The following is a 22,270-nucleotide window of genomic DNA, read 5'->3' on the forward strand; positions in this document are numbered from 1 at the left end:
GTCCATTCTTAACCCGGTTATGATTAGCTTCTTGGTTAGATGAACATCCCCCAAAGTATGAAATACTTCCATCTACTTATGCTAATGCATGATTTCTTTTTGACATACCATCCATACACTTCTTGACCAAGTATGTTGATCAAGTTCTTCAAGACTTATACTTCTTAGCTCTTGGAGAATGACCCTGCCTAACAGGACCCTGTGTTCAGTTCCATGTGCGTCTATTTAGTGCCTACTAAATATCTGGTAATATTGGGGATGCACAGGTGAAGGCATTCTTTCAGAGGGAAAGCAGTCTAGTTGCAAACAGTTATATCCCCAAATATACAAAATTAGCAATAGGCTCTACTCAACATTTTAATGAAGATTGTATTAAATATAACTTTTTTTGTTGGAAACTGAAATGGCAAAAATTACATTAATCAATTTATTTCAAGTATGAAAAGTAAAATTACTCTTCAAAGGGGAATAGTCAAACAGCTCCTTGTTAGCAGCTCTCTTAAATTTCTATGGAGAGAGTAAAATAATTGACTAGTGTGAGGCTTGGGGTTATCCATGAAGTCCTGCAAACTTTGATCATACATTTTTCTTAATGAAGATCCTCTTTGTAAAACACACTATTGCTCTCATTGTTCTTCAAAACCAAGTCCCCAGTGTACTAGGTGGTGTTAACTGACACTGCATTGCCTAGAAAATAGAGATGTGGATTGTTTAAGGCACTTATTCTGAGTCAATAGTCAATCTGGGAAGAGAAGTTATTTGCCAAATGGCAGCCAATCTATTATTTTGTCTCTAGTATTTAACACAAACCTAGCTCTTTGTATACTTGTGTCTACCCATGATGTTCCAACAAAGGATAGTGGAAAATTCAAGAACTGTTCCAGACGATTGCTGACCTGTTTATACTGGCAGCCAGTGCCCTGGCTGAAGACACAATAGAATATTCTGGGCAGTCATGTCCCAAAGCAAGATTCTTAGTTTAGCTTGGAATGTTTTCTCTAACACTATGTTGTTGAGATATAGGGGAGGGCAGGGGAGATTGAGGGGCAAGTTTTGTATTATTGTTTTGTTATTATTTTACTTCTTATTTTGTATTCATTTTAGCCATGGGTGAGAAAAGTAATAAACTTCTCTATGACCACTGGTTAATTTGATTATGCAATTGCTTCTGCGATTACTGAAAACTGAGAAGGTGAAAATTATCCAAGGAAAGAAATTATTCAGCAGAAACATACAGAAGTGTACCGTCAGTTACAACAGAAAATTACTTTTCCATGTTTTGAACCTAGATTTAAATATTTTCCTCATTAACTCTGGACCATGTTTGAGAACAAACTGCTCCAGACAGAACCAGGTTAAGGTCAAGCCTGTCTTTCACACCTGAAAATGATGATGTTCTCGGGAAATATAAACTGTCAAAAATACAGCGAGGATAGTATTTGTAACCGTGTGCTTAGAACTAGCCAAGTATAGATGATCCTGGAGAAACTGAATGGCACCAGTGCTCTCTACTGGAATATTGGGATTTTGGTATCAAGGTCACATACCACAGGGCAGACATCCTGAAAAATACTCACGCCTGTTGTTGTCTGTTTAAAGAAACTAAGGTCAGTGCTGGGAAGTAAAGGACAGACTATAACCCCAAACCCAAGAAGTAAAAATAAACTTGAAAAAAATAAAAAGATATTCTAAAAGGGCAAGTAAACATTATGAGCTATTTCCTTTCTCATAGCCGTGGACAGACTGGTTAATAAGTGGTCAACAGGAGCAGCAATTAAAATAAGTCTATGGCTCTGTTGCCTTAATAATAAGGAAGTCTTTAATATTGTTACAAGTTCCCCTTTCAGAAGTCACACATGGTCCATTCTCTAGGCATAGAATTGAGCCTGAAACTTCCAGGAAGATGGATACCTAAAAATTGTTTCTTAAATATTTTCATTTATTTCAAAGAGAATAGACATGTATTTAATTTTTTATAAGGATTTCTAGATGATAGGTAGTTAGGATGGGAAGGAAGCATAAAATTGTAAAATGATCACTATTTTTCAGGTTGTACTGTTCGTTATGGTGGCCACTGACCACTTAAATGAGGCAACTGACCATGCAAATATGGTTAGTATACCTGAGGGACTGACATTGTAATTTAATTGAAAATAGATGCTAAATTTAGATGCAAACCCTTCATTTTCATCCTCTCCAGTTTTCTCCAACTCTTAGTGTAAGTCCATCATCCATCATTGGGGCCCTTGCAGTAGCTTCTTAACTGCTTTCTGGCCTTTAATCTTATACTCTGCTAGATCAGTCTCAAAAAACTGTTAACATGAATTTGTTTCTTTTTTTTTTTTTTGACGTATAAAAGACAAAGCCAATGCAAAGAAATAGAGGAAAACAATAGAATGGGAAAGACTAGAGATCTCTTCAAGAAAATTAGAGATACCAAAGGAACCTTTCATGCAAAGATGGGCTCAATAAAGGACAGAAATGATATGGACCTAACATAAGCAGAAGATACTAAGAAGAGGTGGCAAGAATACAGAGAAGAACTATACAAAAAAGATCTTCACGACCCAGATAATCATGATGGTGTGATCACTCACTTAGAGCCAGACATCCTGGAATGTGAAGTCAAGTGGGCCTTAGGAAGCATCACTACGAACAAACCTAGTGGACGTGATGGAATTCCAGTTGAGCTCTTTCAAATCCTGAAAGATGATGCTGTGAAAGTGCTGCACTCAATATGCCAGCAAATTTGGAAAACTCAGCAGTGGTCACAGGACTGGAAAAGGTTAGTGTTCATTCCAATCCCAAAGAAAAGCAATGCCAAAGAATGTTCAAACTACCGCACAATTGCACTCATCTCACATGCTAGCAAAGTAATGCTCAAAATTCTCCAAGCCAGGCTTCAGCAGTACGTGAACTGTGAACTTCCTGATGTTCAAGCTGGTTTTAGAAAAGGCAGAGGAACCAGAGATCAAATTGCCAACATCCACTAGATTATCGAAAAAGCAGGAGAGTTCCAGAAAAACATCTACTTCTGCTTTATTGGGAGAAGGCAATGGCACCCCACTCCAGTACTCTTGCCTGGAAAATCCCATGGAGGGAGGAGCCCAGTAGGCTGTAGTCCGTGGGGTTGCTAAGAGTCGGACATGACTGAGCGACTTCCCTTTCACTTTTCACTTTCATGCATCGGAGAAGGAAATGGCAACCCGCTCCGGTGTTCTTGCCTGGAGAATCCCAGGGACGGGGGAGCCTGGTGGGCTGCTGTCTATGGGGCCGCACAGAGTCGGACACGACTGAAGCGACTTAGCAGCAGCAGCAGCTGCTTTATTGACAATGCCAAAGCCTTTGACTGTGTGGATCACAATAAACTGTGGAAAGTTCTGAAACAGATGGGAATACCAGACCACCTGACCTGCCTCTTGAGAAACCTGTATGCATGTCAGGAAGCAACAGTTAGAACTGGACATGGAACAACAGACTGGTTCCAAATAGGAAAAGGAGTACGTCAAGGCTGTATATTGTCACCCTGCTTATTTAACTTACATGCAGAGTACATCATAAGAAATGCTGGGCTAGAAGAAGCACAAGCTGGAATCAAGATTGCCAGGAGAAATATCAATAACCTCAGATATGCAGATGACACCACCCTTATGGCAGAAAGTGAAGAGGAACTAAGAAGCCTCTCGATGAAAGTGAAAGAGGAGAGTGAAAAAGTTGGCTTAAAACTCAACATTCTCAAAACGAAGATCATGGCATCTGGTCCCATCACTTCATGGGAAATAGATGGGGAAACAGTGGAAACAGTGACAAGCTTTATTTTTTTGGGCTCCAAGATCACTGCAGACGGTGACTGCAGCCATGAAATTAAAAAATGCTTGCTCCTTGGAAGAAAAGCTTTGACCAACTTAGACAACATGTTAAAAAGCAGAGACATTACTTTGCCAACAAAGGTCCATCTAGTCAAAGCTATGGTTTTTCCAGTGGTCCTGTATGGATGTGAGAGTTGGATTATAAAGAAAGCTGAGTGCCAAAGAATTGATTTTGAACTGTGGTGTTGGAGAAGACTCTTAAGAGTCCCTTGGACTGAAAGGAGATCCAACCAGTCCATCCTAAAGGAAATCAGTCCTGAATATTCACTGGAAGGACTGATGCTGAAGCTGAAACTCCAATAGTTTGGCCACCTGATGCAAAGAACTGACTCATTTGAAAAGACCCTGGTGCTGGGAAAGATTGAAGGCAGGAGGCGAAGGGGACGACAGAGGATGAAATAGTTGGATGGAATCACGGACTCAGTGGACACGAGTTTGAGTAAACTCTGGGAGTTGGCGATAGGGAGGCCTGGCATGCTGCAGTCCATGGGGTTGCAAAGAGTTGGACATGACTGAGTGACTGAACTGATAAAAGACATACAGAAAAGCACAAAATTATAAGTATACAGTAGATATGTTATCATAAAGTGAACAAAGCTGATAAATGAGTAATAGGTAAAACAGAATTATACCATGGAAGTCCCCATTCATGATTCTCTGTGATCAGTTCTCCCTTTCTCCCACCGTAACAGCCATACAAGTGTTTGCTTGGCCATGCAGAGACAATGGGACTGACTCAGATCTCTTGTTGTTTAGTTGCTAAGTCATCTCTGATTCTTTGAAACCCCAAGGACCGTAGCCTGCCAGGCTCCTCTGTTCATTGGGTGCTAGTGATAAAGAATCTGCCTGCCAGTGCAGGAGAACCAGAGACATGGGTTTGATTCTTGTGTTGGGAAGATCCCCTGGAGAAGGGAATTGCTACCCACTCCAGTATTCTTGCCTGGAAAATGCAATGGACAGGACAAACTGGTGGGCTACAGTCCAGAAGCCTGACCACACACGGTGGGGGCTGGTGGTGGTGTAGGAAACATCCATACTTCTTACATCCACAGACTGCCTGTTTTACAGAAATAATTTGCTCTCCTTAAATTATGCTTGTGGAAATCATCCATGTTGTAATGTTAATTGGAGTTCATTTATTTTCACTGCTGTACAGGAATCTAATATATGATATACCACAGCTGATCTATTCTACTCTTCATAAACACTTAGATTATTTCAAGTTTTATGCTGTTATGAATTTTCTAGGCAATAATAATGGAGTGGATTGCCATTTCCTTCTCCAGAGGATCTTCCCAACCCAGGGATTGAACCCGGGTCTCCCGCATTGTAGACAGATGCTTTACCGTCTGGGCCACCAGGGAAGTCCTGAATAACACATAAGATCTTTGCAAATGTGTATTGTGAACACATTTTTGTAGCCGTATGCACAGGTCCAGTTTTCAAAGATAATGCCGGTTTTCCAAAATGGTTTTATCAATCCACACTCCTGTTAAGCGTGAAATTTTACATTCTACATTCTCATCAGTATTTTTCAATCTGTCAAAGTTTATTCATTTTATGAATAATAAATGGTGTACCATTGTGCTTTCATTTACATTTTCTGATGATTAATAAGGTGTCTTTCTGTATGTTTATTAGAAACTTGTTTTCTTTTGAAGTGCCTGCTTCTCTCTTTCCCATTTTCTATGAATCATCTTCTTTTTTTTTTTTTTTTAATTTGTAGTTATTTTATATATTCACTTGTGAGTTGCAAATATTTTCCACTCCATGGCTTTTTCATCCTGAATGGTGTCTTTGAGGATCAGAAGTTTTTCATTTTATGTTATGCATTTTATCATTGCTTTTCTTCATGACAAGGGCTTTTTGGGTCCTATTTAAGAAATCTTTTTCATATTCTTAGGTTTTGAAGATATTTTTCTAAGTAATTAAAAAAAACTTTTATTTTGCTTTTGTTTAGATTTACCATACATCTGAAATATATTTTTGTACATAGTGTGAGGTAAAGGCTGTTTCTTTTAGTTTATATGATTATCCAATTGCCCCACTATAATTTATTGAAAAGCCCATTCTTTCCTCACTGCTCTAAAGCACCTGCCCACCTTTGTCTATGGTGACTAGCTTATCCCAGTTTTCCTGAGAGTTTCTTGGTTTCAGCCTAAAAATTCTATATTCTGGGAACAGCCTCAGGCAAACTAGGATACATGATCATCTTCCTTTTGTCATAAATTGTGTGTGCATAAATATGGGTCTATTTCTTGAGTCTCTCTTCTGAACAGACTAATAAGCCCATGTCTTAATTAGCTTTATAATAAACTTTGTTATTCTATAAAGAAAGTCATCTTATTTTATTCATTTCCAAGAGAGTCTTGACAAATTTTGTATTTTTTTCATTTCCATTTTAGAATCAGCTTCTCAATTAACAGAAATAAAAATTCCAAGATTGGGGATGCACTGTTTATATACGTCAGTGTAGGGGAAAATAGGTGTTCATAATTTTTAGTTTTCCAAGCCATGAATTGTTTGCTGCTGCTGCTAAGTCGCTTCAGTTGTGTCCGACTCTGTGCGACCCCATAGACGGCAGCCCACCAGGCTCCTCTGTCCCTGGGATTCTTCAGGCAAGAACACTGGAGTGGGTTGCCATTTCCTTCTCCAATGCATGAAAGTGAAAATTGAAAAGGAAGTCGCTCAGTCGTGTCCAACTCTTAGCGACCCCATGGACTGCAGCCCACCAGGCTCCTCCATCCATGGGATTTTCTAGGCAAGAGTGCTGGAGTGGGGTGCCATTGCTTTCTCCAAATTGTTTAGGTCTTCTTTAATTTCTTAGGTAATGTTTTATAGTATTCTGTGTAATATTAAAAAAACTGATTTTTAAAATATTATTGTATGTGGTGGTGGTGGTTTAGTTGCTAAGTTGTGTCTGACTCTTGCAATCCCATGGTCTGTAGCCTGCCAGGCTCCTCAGTCCATGGGATTTTCCAGGAGAGAATACTAGAGTGGGTTGCCATTTCCTTCTCTAGGGGATCAGCCCAACCCAGCAATCAAACCCAGGTCTCCTGCATTGCAGGCAGATTCTTTACTGACTGAGCTATGAAGGAAGCCTCATATTATTTTTGTTATATTATTTTATATATATAATATTACACACTATATAAACATATTATTGTATGTATCATTATTCATTTCTATATTCTGATACTTGTTCTTTATATATGCACTTGAATTTGATATATTGGCTTTATATTCAGGTGACTAACTGAATTCACTTATTAATTTTTAAATTTTATAGGTAAGTTAAGCATTCATTATTTTGGATTTTCTACATAAACAGGTGGCTGGCTCATAGGCTGTAGTTTGCCAAACTCTGCTTTAGTCCATGTTCACACTTCTTTTCCTGGAAGGGAGTCTCGTCTGCCTGTCTGGTGTGCTGGATGCATGGTGGATACAGCAGGTGGTCAATCAAATTGCTGCTCAAGAGCACAGTGTCAGACTGGAGCTTTCCAAAGCTGTCCCTCCTTTCTTGGATATTGAATCAACTGTGCCAAATCTATTTCCAGCCCTCTATTTATTTGTGTAGACCCAATTTTCCATCTAGTATCATTTTCTTTCAGCCTAAAGAATTTTCTTTAACATATCACATAGAGCAAACACTCAAGAATTCTCAACTTCTGTCTAAAAACGTCTATCTCACCTTTGTTTTGAATGACATTTTCACTGGTGAAGTGAAGTGATAGTGACTCAGTTGTGTCGGACTCTGTGACCCCATGGGCTCTTTGCAGCCCACCAGGCTCCTCTGTCCATGGGATTTCCCAGGCAAGAATACTGGAGTGGGTTGCCATTTCCTTCTCTGGGGATCTTACTGACCCAGGGATTTAACCCAGGCCTCCCACACTGCAGACTCTTTACCGACTGAGCCACGAGGGAAGCCACAGCAAATATTCACTAGGTAGTTTTTTCTTCTGCACTTTTTGGATGTCATTCCACTGCCTTTCGGCTTGCATATTTTCTAGTGAGATGACTGCGGTATTCCTTCTGTTTTTCTATGTTGGGGGTCACAAACTTTTTCTGTAAAGTACTTTAGTAAATATTTTTTGTCATTCACTGCTAAATAGTCTGTGTCACAACTACTCAGTTCTGCCACTGTCGCATAAAAACCACTATGATGATGGGTAAACAAATAGGTGTGTCAGTATTCCAACAGGATTTTATTTATGAAAATCCATGAGGCAGAATAGATACGGCTTGAGGGCTGTATATGTGCTAAACTTGATTCTATATGTAACGTGTTCTCTTTCTCCAGCTGCTTTTAAGAGTTTCTCTTTATCATTGTTAAGAAACTTGATTATTATGTGATTGGGTGTAGCTTCTTTTATATTTATTCTGCTGAGGGTTTGTTGAGCTTCTTGGATTTTCCATTTCTTTATTCATTTTGTTCATTTTTCTTCACATTCTTTTAAGGTTCACGTTTGTCAGTTCCTTCCTTTCCATAATTTGAGCCTGTTTCTATTGATTGGTTTTTTGTGTTTTTTTTGGGGGGTATAAGCCATAGTTTTCTTTGAATGACTGATAATTTTTTATCAGATCCTCAACATTGTGAATTTTACTTTCTTAAATGCTCGGCTTGTTGTGTTCCTTTAAAGAGTGCTGGACTTTGTTCTGCGTGTAGTTACTTACACGTGAGTTTGATCCTTTCAAGGTCTGCTTTTTTTTTTCCCCCCAAAATTTAAGTGTTTATTAAGAGTTAAATATAAACATCAACCTATTGACTTACAGAAAAATAGGGTCTTTGGGGAATTGTTTGTACCTGGACTACAGTTATATGCTCCTGTAACATGACTTACTGGGGTGCAGGGTCTTTCACAGCAAGAATAGGAGACTGGAAAGGACATCTTATGATTGTAACAGGGAAATGATACAAGAAAATTTCACATATTGAGATACAGAGAAGTCTTTCTGGCTTATACACGAGTTAAGGTGAATTTTATGCTAACTAAAACAGCCTGCTTGTGTTAAGACCTGCTTTGAATCTTTGTTGTTGTAAAGCAGCAGTCCCCAAACTTTTGGCACCAGGGACTGGTTTTGTGGAAGACAAGTTTTCCACAGACCAGGGATGGGGGGATGGTTTAGGGATGATTCAAGTACATTTATTGTTCACTGATTTCCATCATTATTACATCAGCTCCACCTCAGATCATCGGGTATTAGATCCCGGAGGTTGGGGACGTCTGCTTTGAAGGATCAGTCTTTAATTTACTCCATTACTAAGCTATGGTATTTTCAATGAGAAGCACAAGACAACCAGGATAAAACGGGAGACTAGTCAGTTAGGGAGGTTGGTATGAGAAGACTTGAGCATATTGACAGATGAGCAGGAATTAGTCAAATGAAAGCAGGGAGGGAAAGTGGGGTCAGGGGAATGATGTGCTTACTGTTACTTGCATGTGGAAAAGCCTAGAGATGGCAAGTATATGATGTCTGAGTAAGAACTGGGCTTCCCTGATGGCTCAGATGGTCAAGAATCTGCCTGAAATGCAGGAGACCAGGGTTTGACGCACAGTCTAAATGACATGGGAGGACAGAAAGGGAAGATTGGAAGAGATAAGGCTAGTAAAATAAGTGTAGTTAAACAGGGGTAGCACATGAGTTCGCTCAGAACCATATTTCTCAACTGTTGGGATTACTACCTACAGGTTTCAAGAGTGGGTCTCACTTTTTTTTTTTTTTTTAATGGTGTTTGGAGTGCAAAAGAATAAACGATACAGATTATAGAAATTCGATTTCATAGTTCACTGCAAACCTTTATTCATATGTAATTTGCTTCCTTCTTTTGCTCATGTTTTTCTCCTACTTGTTACCGTCCCTCTTTTGGAGCACTGACTTTGGAGTTCTGAAGACATGGATTAAAATCTCAGTTATGACTTTGAAAAATCTCAATTTCTGATTTTTTAGCTGCATAGCTTTGAGCAAGTTCCTTAATCTGAGTCTTTACTTTCTTTATCCATGTAAGAGTAAGGGAGGGCAAAGGTAAGAACTCACTTACAGGGCTGGTGTAAGTTCAAAAGGCATAAACATCTATCAGTATCCACCACATCATCTTTTTATCTGGTTGACGCTTACGCTGCTTCCAAATAATTAATATTACTATAGTTTTAATCTTTCTTAATCACTCTACATGTTACTATCCTTGGATAAAAGTCCCAGAGAAAACAATTCCTTTTCTAGCCCAGAAGTTCTCAGCAAAGGCTGTACATTTAAATCACGTGAGGAACTTCAAAAAATACTGATACCCAGTCGCCATGTAATTTAATAGGTCTGGGGCAGGGCCAGGCTTGGTAATATTTTTTAAAAACTTTCCAAGTGATTCTAACATTTTGCATGGTTGAAAGCCACTGATCTACCCAGGGAAGGCTAACCTTTTCATCTCTCTGAAATCAAGGTGTGTGTGTGTCTAGCACACAAAGCAAAACTTGAAGACATGAGATTTATTAAGAGAAAAACAACTGCAGGCCATAACTGACACTGGTGATGAGAGTTGGCTACACACTTGGCTGACTTCTTAGAGTCTATTTTTAAAGTTAAATCCACACTGGTTATGTAACACTGGGGCTAAAGGTTTTACATAACAAATCCTTTTGATTTTGTAAAACCCAGATAGTTGATTTGTTGAATAAAATCTTTATTTCATTTCTTTAAAACTATTTATATAACAGAATTTCTTTTTACACAGAAAACCTGAGGTTTTTATGAGTTTTATTTTTAAAGAACTGTTTACTTTGAATCCTTGTTTTTTAAAAATCCTTCATTCATTTTGAGTTTCATTCACTTCCAAAAAGGACTCTATAAGAAAATTAGTAAAACAAAAAATAAGGCTAACATTATGATGATATGACAGTTTGGTAAATGCATATATATATACACACACACACATAGAAGAGCCTTTTAGACTTCTTTTTTCTTTTATTAGACTTCTTTTTTAAGATTCATTGGGTTTTTTTGGGGGGGGCGGTTATTATCTTTTTTGTTTTTAAATTTATTTTTTAAATTGAAGTATAGTTGATTTACAGTGCTTTAGATTACAGCAAAGTGATCCACTTATAGTTAACTAGTTAGATATGTGTGTGTGTGTAGGTATACATATACACATAATCTCTTCAGATTCTTTTCCAATATGTTATTATAAAATACTGAGTACAGTTCTTTATGCTGTACAGTAGGTCCCTGTTGATTATCTATTTTACACACACAGTAGTGTGTGTGTGTTACTCCCAAACTCCTAATTTATCCCTCACTGTTCTACTGTGTTTACCATAAGCTTGTTTTCTATGTCTGTGAGTTTCTTTCTGTTTTATAAATAAGTTCATTTGCATATTTTCTTTTAGATTCCACATATAAGTTACATCACATGATATTTGTCTTTCTCTGGCTTCTTTCACTTAGTATGATAAACTCTAGGTCTATCCACGTTGCTCCAAATGGCAGTATTTCTTTCCTATGGCTGAGTAATATTCCACTACATATAAATAACCACATTTTCTTTTATTCATTCATCTGTTGATGGACATTTAGGTTGCTTCCAAATAACTATTACTATAGTTGTAATTTTAAAAGGAAATCTTTAACTTCCAGTTTTTGGTAATGGTATGAAGTTAATCTAAATATGCTCAGTAGTATGTTTTTTTTTTTTCTTGTGCCACACCACACAGCACCTAGGATTCTAATTCCCTAACCAGGGATCAAACCCATGCCCCTGAATTGGAAGCACAGAGTCACTAGACTACCAAGGAAGTCCCCATGCTCAGTATATTACATAACTAGAATTTCATCTTTGTTATCATTCTGAATATTCAATTACCTTGAAACATAAAAATCCTTGAATGGCTTGCTATTCAAAGATAAAACTTTATGTAGGTTTAATTGTCTTTATGCAAGTTCCTAGTAGAAGCAGTTGAATCCAATATCAACCCACCAAGTATTAAATGACTTTACCAGTTTCAATAGATGCCGATTGATACAGTCTGACTATAAATCATTTTCTAGCCAGTGGATAACTGAACACATAACTTAGACATTCACTATTAGAACAACAGGAAGTCCATAGGAAAGAAACTTGATAAAATTCCTTCTGGTTTCAGTGATTTGTAGGGAAGAGAAATCTCAATTCTGTAAAGAACTTCCAGTTTTTAACTAATCCAATCAGTTTTTCTAATCTTCCTGATGACCAGAAACAGGTTAGGAATGGGAAGTAGTAGAATGAAGATGAGGATATCTGTTTTTAACCACTGACATTAAAAGCTTGGGAAAAAGATAAATCCCAAATCAACAAAGAACATTCTTTCCGTGAAATGTTTTAAAAATAAATATATGACCAATCTTCGGAGCTATGTACACGATGGGTAAGTTAAAACTTTTAGGAATGGAGACAACTGGGATCCTGAATACTGTATAATCAAGACCTAGAAGTGACTTGTTTCCAGTTTCCCAGCAAAGAAAATGTGGGAAGGTAGGGGCTGACATTTTGACATTTTATCTGAAACTGTGAAACAGATATAACTGTGCAAAACATATGACTCAAAAAAAAAAAAAAAAAAAAAAGCCCAAATGTACAACTCTGAAAATATATGATCAATGTTTAATATTCTGAGGATTAAGTAAAAAAATCAAAAAAAATTTTTTTACTCGATCTAGTTCATTTCCTCTGAATTCTTAAGAGTTAAAAACAAACTACCACACTTTTTGATTTAGAACCATCAGATTTTACTTCAGGAAAATCTAATACCTTTCAAAAGTTATAATTTTAATGTTAGCACAAAAAATTACTTCCTAACATTTCATTTTAGAAAACCTTTTCTGCAGCCAAAGATTCTTATTTTTGAATTACAGTACTGCAAGGCACATACAGAACTCACCTCCTTCAAAACACACAGAAGATATACTCCCTGAAATAGAATTTTTAAAATCCTCAATTAGAAATACTACAAAGTTAGCAATTCTTAAGGTAAAAATGTGACTCCTACAGGATCATGCACCTTTCTTAAGATCAAATTCAGCACATATGTATAAATAATCCTTTTTTAAAACATTTTTACTCGAAATGCAGAGACAGTGATGCTGAAGACAGCACTGAACAAACCTGAAAAGTACTACAGCTTGATAAAGTTTATGTTATTGCCTTCATAAGAGACTGTATCATCGCTAGTATTCTCAAAGACTTGAATTTAATAATGGGGTAACTACAAAGGGAATAAAATATTTGCTTTCTTTTTAAACAATATTTCCTTCACCTCCAACACACAATTCTTTTATAAAGGATGCTAAGTGAAATCTATTTTCTGTTCGGTAAAACTGAGCAAGGACCATTTAAATGCCTCTAACTAAATTTAATGCAGCTTCATTAGGGACCAGGTACATATTTTCCTCTGAAAATTTTTGGTCAAGCGTGTCTAACCATAAAAGCAAATGGAGTTTTAAGAGGTAGATTTTTTTTTCCCATGATGCATTTTGTTAATAAATGTTATTGTCAAGAAAATAAAACAAGCACTGAGTGTGTTTTCTTAAAGTATAAGGGTCTAATGAAAAGAAAAATAAAAGATAGATATGATATTTGTTACAGTCTGACATTTTAACAGTCATGGTATTGGATGTTTTGTGACCAGTGCATTTTGGACTCTCTCAGCATCAAAATACGAGTCTTCCAACTGTATTAAATCCGCCTCCACCCCCACCACCAGTTGGTCCACAGCTTCCGGGTGGATCGTTGTCATCAAATCCATTGGGCCGAAAAGAACAGGATGCAGATGCAGCTTGTAGGGCCCGGGCTCGAGCATTCAACTCTTGTTCCTGAAATTTAAAATAGTTTTTATGACATTAAAACTCTAACTACCGTGGATGGGTATATCATCTATAAAAATATTTTTCAGTTGCTTTAATCCTTAAGTATCCTTCAAATCTCAGTAACTTTAAAAATACTGATTACACTAATCCTTATCAAATCGTACTAAAGTACATAATCACAGATGGAGCAAACAAGAGAGAGAGCAAAATCCTGGTGTAATTTTAGAGAATGATAGATCCTAAAGGCCATCCTCTGTCAATACCCCACTTTAACTGAAGCCCCACAGTCTTCAGATTTCTCTACAGAAACATCACAGTTCTTGCAAAGCTCATCAACAAATACAAGAATGGATTTCTTTCCTAATACACAGAACACAAAATTCAAAGGTTATGACAATGGATTATCTACTTTCCGTCAAGTGGGGCTGTTTTGGAAGTGGGTGATTACAGTAAAAGGTATAAATAATGAAAGAGGGCTCAATGTTTTCCTGCCCTTTCCTCAGAATATTTCTCAGTAAATAACAGATCTCAAAAACACTGCTAAAGAAAATGGAGCCTGTATTCTTACAGTATTACTTAAAACCATCCCCTACCAGATTATTAGAACTTTTATAAGGACTCATATTCATCTCTGTGCCAGACACATATTAAGTGCTCAGTAAATATTCATGATCTCAAACTAGAACACTGTTAGGTACTCAGCCATGAAAGGAACAAATATGAATAAACATTTATTTGTAAATTGCAAATTCATTTGGCAAGGTGTTGAACTGGATTCTAAAACTGACACAAACTCCAAGGAAGAATAGGCAAAATATTCTGGCATAGGTCCATTTTCTGGGAAAGAGTCCGCAACTGTCAAATGAGGTCATTAGTGTCAACAAGGTGTAAAAGCCACTGGTAACAGCATAACCCTTAAATGATTAGGTATACTCATCCTGAAGGACTCTCACAGTGCCATCAACATTAATATTAAAAACTGTACTATTTCCAGCTTTTCAACTACAAGTCCAATTAGTTTGCTCCGCCTGGCAATGTAATGTTCAATTTCTAGCTAAATTTTCTTAGTTGACTGTTCTACCCTCTCCATGAGATGCCTGAGTTTTATCATGGAGGAAAAACCTCAGGCATACCTTGACATCTCTCTATATTATGGACACCCTGGTTTCTCAGTAAGCATACATGACTGCTGTGCGATTCCCAATACACAAAATGATCAACAACCACATATTTTATGGCTGAATGTGATCATAGATAAGAAATCCTTATAGCAGAATGGCTTAATTAACCAGTCTCTGATAGGCCCTTAGAAAGGCTTTTAAAACTTAATTTACAGGATATTTCTCAGAAACAATTCTTCCATTAACTCTATCAGTTACAACATTTATAACTGTTGGCTCCTCTGTATCATGTCTAACCACACGATATTTCTCAGGGATTATATTAATTTATTCTTCAATTTGTAAAGTTAGAGTAAGATTACATATGTTTGACAGATAAAAAAATAAAAGCTGCCATACAGATATCAGAAATAGACACAAAAATAAAAACAGAAATACTCCATTCTGGCTCTATAATATATTAAGCTATCTAAACAAGCAATGAAAATATGGCTCTGTATCTAAGAAACAATATTTGGTTTAGGATACAGATCATGGTCCCTAATGAAATAAATAAACTGAGTAAATATGCAAGGCAGAGTTCAAGAAGTTCTATTCAAGAAGATCTTGCCTAGACTCTCTTAAACAGTGATTTCCCACCAGAAACTATGTTGAAGAACCTACACAATACAAAACTGAGTAACCCCATTGCTTCTGAGACATCTGAAACCTATATTATATTATACTTTAAGATATAGGGCTTCTCAAGGAAGTAAGATTTCATTTTTACTTTTGTAGTTATTTATATAATACATGGCTAATGGAGGAAAGCATATGATATTCTGTTTTCAGAAGATAAGCTTCAACTATGGATAAAAGTAGGGGAAACATTTCATTTTATTTCTTTGAATATAGATGAGAATATTAGGTAAATTCACAAATTTATAAGTAATTTTACCCAATTTATATAAAGTATTAAAATTAATTCTTATTTCAATAGTGGACTATTGGTCAAGTAACAAAAAGGAGCTACTGTTGCTTTGACTATTGGTCAAGTAACAAAAAGGAGCTACTGTTGCTATACAAAAACCTTTCAGTATATTTAGATCTCTCATTTAAGTAAATCTGTAAGCATAAAATTGATCCAGCTTTTTTGTTTGTTTTAAACTACACAGATACAATATATACTCTTATGCATGAGATACAATATATACTCTTATGTATGATGAAGAAAGATATTCAGACAAACTCCCACCTCCTCCAAAGAAAGAAAAGAAACTGAACAAGAAAGGGGAGGATTGTCTGCAGTTAGGGTGGAACACATGGGGTTAGGTGATACCATTCACACATCCTTTCTCACACTGGATCCTAACAGAAAGCATGATGTTTGTAGTCCAGTCGCTAAAAGAATGGAGATACTCCTAATGGAAGTTGGGGGTAGAAGGATATGAGGAACAAGCCCTTTCCCAGATATACTTCAAGATCTACAGTTTGCACTGCTTTCCTGTGTGTCAGGTTATGATACAGAGTAGAAAATAGTTTGTGTGGTAGAATTCTTTTGCCTAGGTTTTTCAAAACCACTAGTGCTTCCCATACTATAAAGAGCAAGAGTCTTTCTAACACTTGTAAATCTAGCTGTGACTTAACTCCATAGCCTTACTTTTACTAAGATTTGGTAAGTTTTTTACAACTATTTTATAATTAGGCAGAATGCCATTTCTTAAAGCCAAAGCTGTATCCCAAACATAGCAATCTATTACAAAGCATTTTTACTATGAAATGGGCACACACTTTTAACTATAACTCAAGAGTGAATGTAAAAACAGCACTGGAAATGAGAGGAAAAATATACACATATATGTTCCACGTGTTCAAAACTAAAGAATGACAGCTGAAAACTGCTATATATAAAATCTCACCACATATTGTCACTGCCAGGCAATTATGAAGACACGTTCACAACAGAAGCAGCACTACAGCTCCTAACACAAACTTAAAACACCAGAATGACTTGGTTACAGTATGAGAAACATCACCATTCAAAACCTATCCATTATAGTACTGTATTTGAAATTAAATAATATAAAGTCTAAATATATTTAAGTTTCTAATTAATTTCTAGTTGGGTATTTGTTATTGTAATTTGGTTCAAAAAGGCACTTTAATATGAAGCTTTAACAGCCTAAGAGTCTTAATACAGGTAAATAAATAATATCTTAAAACAGGTAATAACTTTAATGTAAAATGAAGTGATAACTTTTTTGCATTAGACAACTGGACAATCTGAGACATAAAATGGAATTTAGAACAACTGCACAGCACGAGAAACTGAATTCACAAAGTACATAATGGTTTTTCTTTATAATGGCATACGGATAATAAAGTAATAATGAAAAGAATGGCTCATCACAAACACTGTAAAATAGGATGTAATGGGGTAAGTTTTTGGCATTCCAATTATAGAAATGAGAGTAGTTTTTATATATTTCAAAAGTCAAGATTGCACTGGGCCTTATTTTCATATTTTATATTGTAGAAATTCTGTTTCAACCTTACCTTCTTACCCTCACTCCATCTTTCCAATGTTCAAGAATCCTGATGATTCCTATCTAATGGCTTATTTGATATCTAGCAAGAAGTACATGGTTGAATATATTCTATTACCTTGATCATAAGCCTTTCTGGTAGTGAATAAGGAATATTCTGAGTTTCTTATTTTTTTTTCCTGCAAAATGTATTGTTTCTGTGTAATGCTGGAACACTGCCATACTCCTTTAAAAATGTATCATGTATCATTATTTGAATATTTCATAATACAGTAAACTTTCCAAAAAATCAGTACTGTTTTTTCTCTTATTCTGAATCTTTTAAGAGTCTGTAACACAAAATTTTTAGAAACTTACATATTTAAACTCATAAAATCATTTGGTGTGTTTGTAATACACCTACAGTTTTAACTCCTATTTACTGTTGGTCTTTTATGTTGATAGCAAGTTGGCAGGTTTCAAAGAAAAATACTTTCAGCAAGGTCTATATTAAGTTTAAAGTAAGAAAAATCTTTGTGAAAAGTATATTTATAAGTAAATCCAGCTCATATGAAATCCTTATTCCATAGTTTTCTTTACTGTTGTACTATTGCCTTGATTCTACTACCAGGTCCTTAAAGAATACAAACATCTGTTGTGTACATATTCTGCCTTTTAGTCTCCTTTTAACCACTTGTCAATAAATAGTTCTTAAAATATTTGTACAAAGGTCAAGAAGAAATAAATACAAATTTAGCAGTTGTTTCCCCTGGCAGGTGGAACTAAAAGGAAGAGGAAAACATTTCCATTTTATTAAACTTCTGAATTTATTCTTATTAAATTTATTAAACATTAAATTTCTGAATGGCATGATTTTATAATGATCAGATCTTTTCTAATTGAAAACAAAGAAGGGCTTCTATACTGCATCTAATTGTGACTCTCCATAACTAATTCATAGTATTAGCAAGTAAGAAAATTTAGTTATAAAGGTTGAACCCATTTCATATGAACCCAGATTCAAATTTCAAAATCACCACTTTGTAAATTCCTAGGAAGTGTAAAGGTGGATTTCAAAATTAAGGCAAGCATTCAACCATTTATCAACTGTTTAAATATATTCCACAAATGATGACTATATTTCCAACTTACCTGTAAATATAGTTTATTGTCTTTTGTTATAGCATCCATTAGTTCTTTCTGTAGAGGTGGGTCTCCATTTACCCAGAGTCCAGTGGTTGAATTATTACCATTTAAACCATTAGTACTGTTCTGTCTCTTATACAAAAGTACATAAGCTGTATCCTTGGGAAACCTACTCGTAATTTTCTGGACTGACTGAAATGAAGTAAACGTCACTCGGCTGTCATTAAATAAAAACCATTCTTTTGACATGTCCTTATTTTCCAAGTCCTGTTCAATCACTACGGTGGGACTCTCTCTCCCTAGTAAGTGATTCCGGGAGGAGGAAAACGCCAGAGTTTCAGGCTGGGGGCACATCTGGCGGGAGGACTCTGTTCCTGTGACGTTTCTGGCATAAGAATAGTAATGCCCACTTTCTGAGGACACACCAGAGTGAACGACCACAGAACTCAAGAGATAGGGCACCAATTTTGGGGAGCAAGCTTCTTCAGTCCCAGAAGGCTTTAACTTTTTAGCTAGATTCTCACTAATGTCAGTGAAGTCAACATCTAGAGACCAACTTTCTGACAATGAAGAGAAAGGAGTTCTTTTAACTGGCAACTCCAAAACCAGTGGCAGTGACACATTGTCTAGTATTTTTCTTCTCACATGATACTTCTGATCATATGAAAATCTTAAGAGAGTAAGGATAAGGTATTCAGGTTCCTCTGTGATTTGCATAGTTTTCTCGGCATTCTGCAGAGAGGCACAGTTTTCACAATAATACTGGTTGTCACCAGTAAGAATCTCTGGAGCCAAAAAATAATTTAATAAGTCAGTCACTGAAGGTGTGGTTTCACCTCCTGGTTTCTGAGGTACATCTTTATTAACAAGCATCTTGCTAGAGTCATTAGGGACAGAAGTGTCCTCAGTACAGCAGAACTCATCAGGACTGTCAACCATTCTTTCATTCACAGCTGAGTCGCAGGCAATGGCAACTGCTGACGCGTTACAGACTCCTGGTTCTTTTGAAGGACCAGGCCCGCTGGCCTGTGTTAGGCCATCATCTTGTGTACTGGGTGATGATGCTGGATCTTGAAAAGACAAGTTTTCCACGGAAGAGGAAGGACAAAAGGCCAGTGAAAGATCTGTAAAGGCTTCCACTTTCTGTGAGGTACTCCTGCAGTTCAGACAACAAATATGAGTTCGCAGTTTTCCTCCAAACATTTTTTCAATTAGCGTCTTCTCACCGTCACTTGTGCAATGGGTCTCTGGTAGGACAGCTGCTTTATTGGCTACCTCCTGTAAAGAAGTTTCACTGCATCCTGGACTTTCAGAAGACTTGTGTGAGGACTGAACTTTCAAGATCTTTTCTTCTTCATGGAGCCTGCAGGAGAGTATATCATTATATAGCTACTTGGCTTACATTTAAATGTCAGTTCTACTCAAAAATATGAGTGGCTTGGCTTATATAAATAGCCAAATTATTCTTATCAAATATAATGCTTATTTAAAAAATACAGTTTCTCCTCCTTTAAACCAGATAACCCTTTATCAAACAGTTCGAGAATGTAGATCAGAAGATAACTCAGGGATTGTTCCTGACCTATATTCTCACTACACTTTCATCATACTGCTATTTTATAGCACTTATACCGTATATACCCACTAACTGCCTTATAGATCTTTGTCTGCCTGGCATCTCATAGAAAGCCTGGCACAAAGAAACTACTCAACGTATCCTTGTTGAATGGGAAGAACATGTTGCACATGTTGGGTTCAACTAACTTTACTAGTCATTTACATTCCAGAAAGGAGGCAAAGACCAGGAAACAATAGGTTTTATTACCTAAGGGGGAAGAAGACAATAAAATTTATCAAACCCACCTAATTATCAGTTGGTCTAAAGGTGAAGTTATTAAATTTTGTTATCTCAGAATGCCTTTATGCTCTTAAAAATAACCGAGGAACCTGAGAGCTATCATGTATGTGGTTGAATCTATCAATATTTACTGTATTCAAAAACTGAGAATAAAAGTAATAAAGTGCTACATAATAATAAATAATAAACTCATTACATGCTAATATAAATAACATTTTTAAATGAAAAACAGTTATATTTTCTAAACCCAAAAAAATTTAGTGAGAAGAATGGCTCATTTTGCAAATATTTCAAGCATCTGGCTGAAGAGAAGGCAGGCTGGATCCTTGTATCTGCTCTGCATTCAGTCTATTGTGCTCTGTTGTTTTGGATGAAGCATATGAAGAAAGTCTGGCCTTAACTACAGATACACAGATATGCAGTCGGAAAGGGAAAGACCCCTGAAAGTGTTTTGGGAACCCCTAGGGGTTCTTGTACTACACTTTGAGAACTGCTAAAGTAAGAAAATTTAAAAAAGAAACTAAATTAAAAACACCTAAAAAAATACAATAAATGCAAGGCATTTTAGAGTTTAACATTAGAAATAATGTCTTTAAAGGTAAAAACAATATTCGGTAGAAATAATCTGTTAAGAAAGAACTAATTCAGATCACAGCTCTAGAAATACTTTTTACCTGTCTAGTAGAAACCTGAGGTATTCAGAACAGTCTTGTTGTGATCTGGGGGTAAACCATGGAGGTCTGGAAGCCTCAAAGAATATCCGAGGTGCATATGCTTCTCTCTGTTGATCAAGAAAACACAAAGAAGTGATTCTCACATCATGAGCTAAATACCTAAATCTTAATATATAATGTTTAATAAAGATTACTACAATTACATGGGCTTAACTTTTACTACAAAAGACCAAACAAATACATTTAGGTAACTTTCAGTCATAACTTCTCATTCTGCAGATCAGAAATAAGATCTAGAGAAAGTATGTGATGTGCCCAAGGTCATATAGCTAAACTAGTAGCAGAGGGGATTTTTATCAGACTCCAAGTCTCTTTAACTTAATACAGTGCTTCTGCCCTTATCTCTCTGATGTGCTTGAATCCACAATTTAAAAAAAATCTGAAAAAAAAAGTTAGTGGATATATATTTTGGATTAATAAGGGACATACTCTAAAGAGCCATGCATACTGATTTTAGGTGAAAATTTCTTTGACTGGGAACACATGTCATAAATGTATGGAATATGAACACACTGGTCAGGAACTTTCCTAACTTTATTTGTTTTAGCATAGGAGCAGTTTAGTGAAGTGATTGCTTGTGGACTTTAGAGCAAGGTAGGCTGAAATCCTAGATTTTGCCACAACAAAAAAAGAACTGAAAAAGACATCTACAAAGTTGTGATTATAACTTGAAAATTTAGAATTTGAGTATTTGTAGTATATATGACAGGGTTCTCAGTTAAGGAAAACATTTCTATCAAAATAGGTGTGTTTATGGCATTTTGAAGAAAAGGAATTTGGTGGATTGTTTGCAATGGGTTTCAGAAATCATTTGATTCATATTCCAGTCTTGCCACTTGTTTGCATGGCCATGAAAGCAGGTCATGTAAGCCCTGTTTCTTTACCTGTAAAATGGGGACACTACCTTATTACCTCACAGATTGATTTTGAGGATTAAGAGATAATATATGTAAACCACCTAGCACAGGAGCTGCTGCTGCTGCTAAGTCGCTTCAGTTGTGTCCGACTCTGTGTGACCCCATAGATGGCAGCCCACCAGGCTCCCCCGTCCCTGGGATTCTCCAGGCAAGAACACTGGAGTGGGTTGCCATTTCCTCCTCCAATGCATGAAAGTGAAAAGTGAAAGTGACTAATTTAAATGCTCAATACATAATAGCTTTATTAATTATGAGAATAAAAGCCTTTTAAATCATATAGGGTAAATCTA

The 22,270-nt window shown here is 36.3% G+C and overlaps 1 protein-coding gene across 1 annotated transcript in view; it reads right to left on the reverse strand.

Annotated features, from left to right (window-relative positions):
* Positions 1–9,641: 9,641 nt before the first annotated feature.
* The window catches only part of USP38 (ubiquitin specific peptidase 38), a 35,213-nt gene continuing 22,584 nt past the window's right edge, over positions 9,642–22,270 (reverse strand). The window contains exons 8-10 of the mRNA XM_019977545.2: positions 21,004–21,110; positions 18,478–19,834; positions 9,642–13,706 (exon numbers count right to left, since the gene is read on the reverse strand). Of these exons, the coding sequence (XP_019833104.2) occupies positions 13,545–13,706; positions 18,478–19,834; positions 21,004–21,110 (1,626 nt within the window). The 3' untranslated portion in view covers positions 9,642–13,544. The remainder of the gene's footprint in view (positions 13,707–18,477; positions 19,835–21,003; positions 21,111–22,270) is intronic.

This window comes from Bos indicus, chromosome 17 (genome assembly GCF_029378745.1).
Source record: "Bos indicus isolate NIAB-ARS_2022 breed Sahiwal x Tharparkar chromosome 17, NIAB-ARS_B.indTharparkar_mat_pri_1.0, whole genome shotgun sequence".
Classification (NCBI taxonomy): Eukaryota; Metazoa; Chordata; class Mammalia; order Artiodactyla; family Bovidae; genus Bos; species Bos indicus.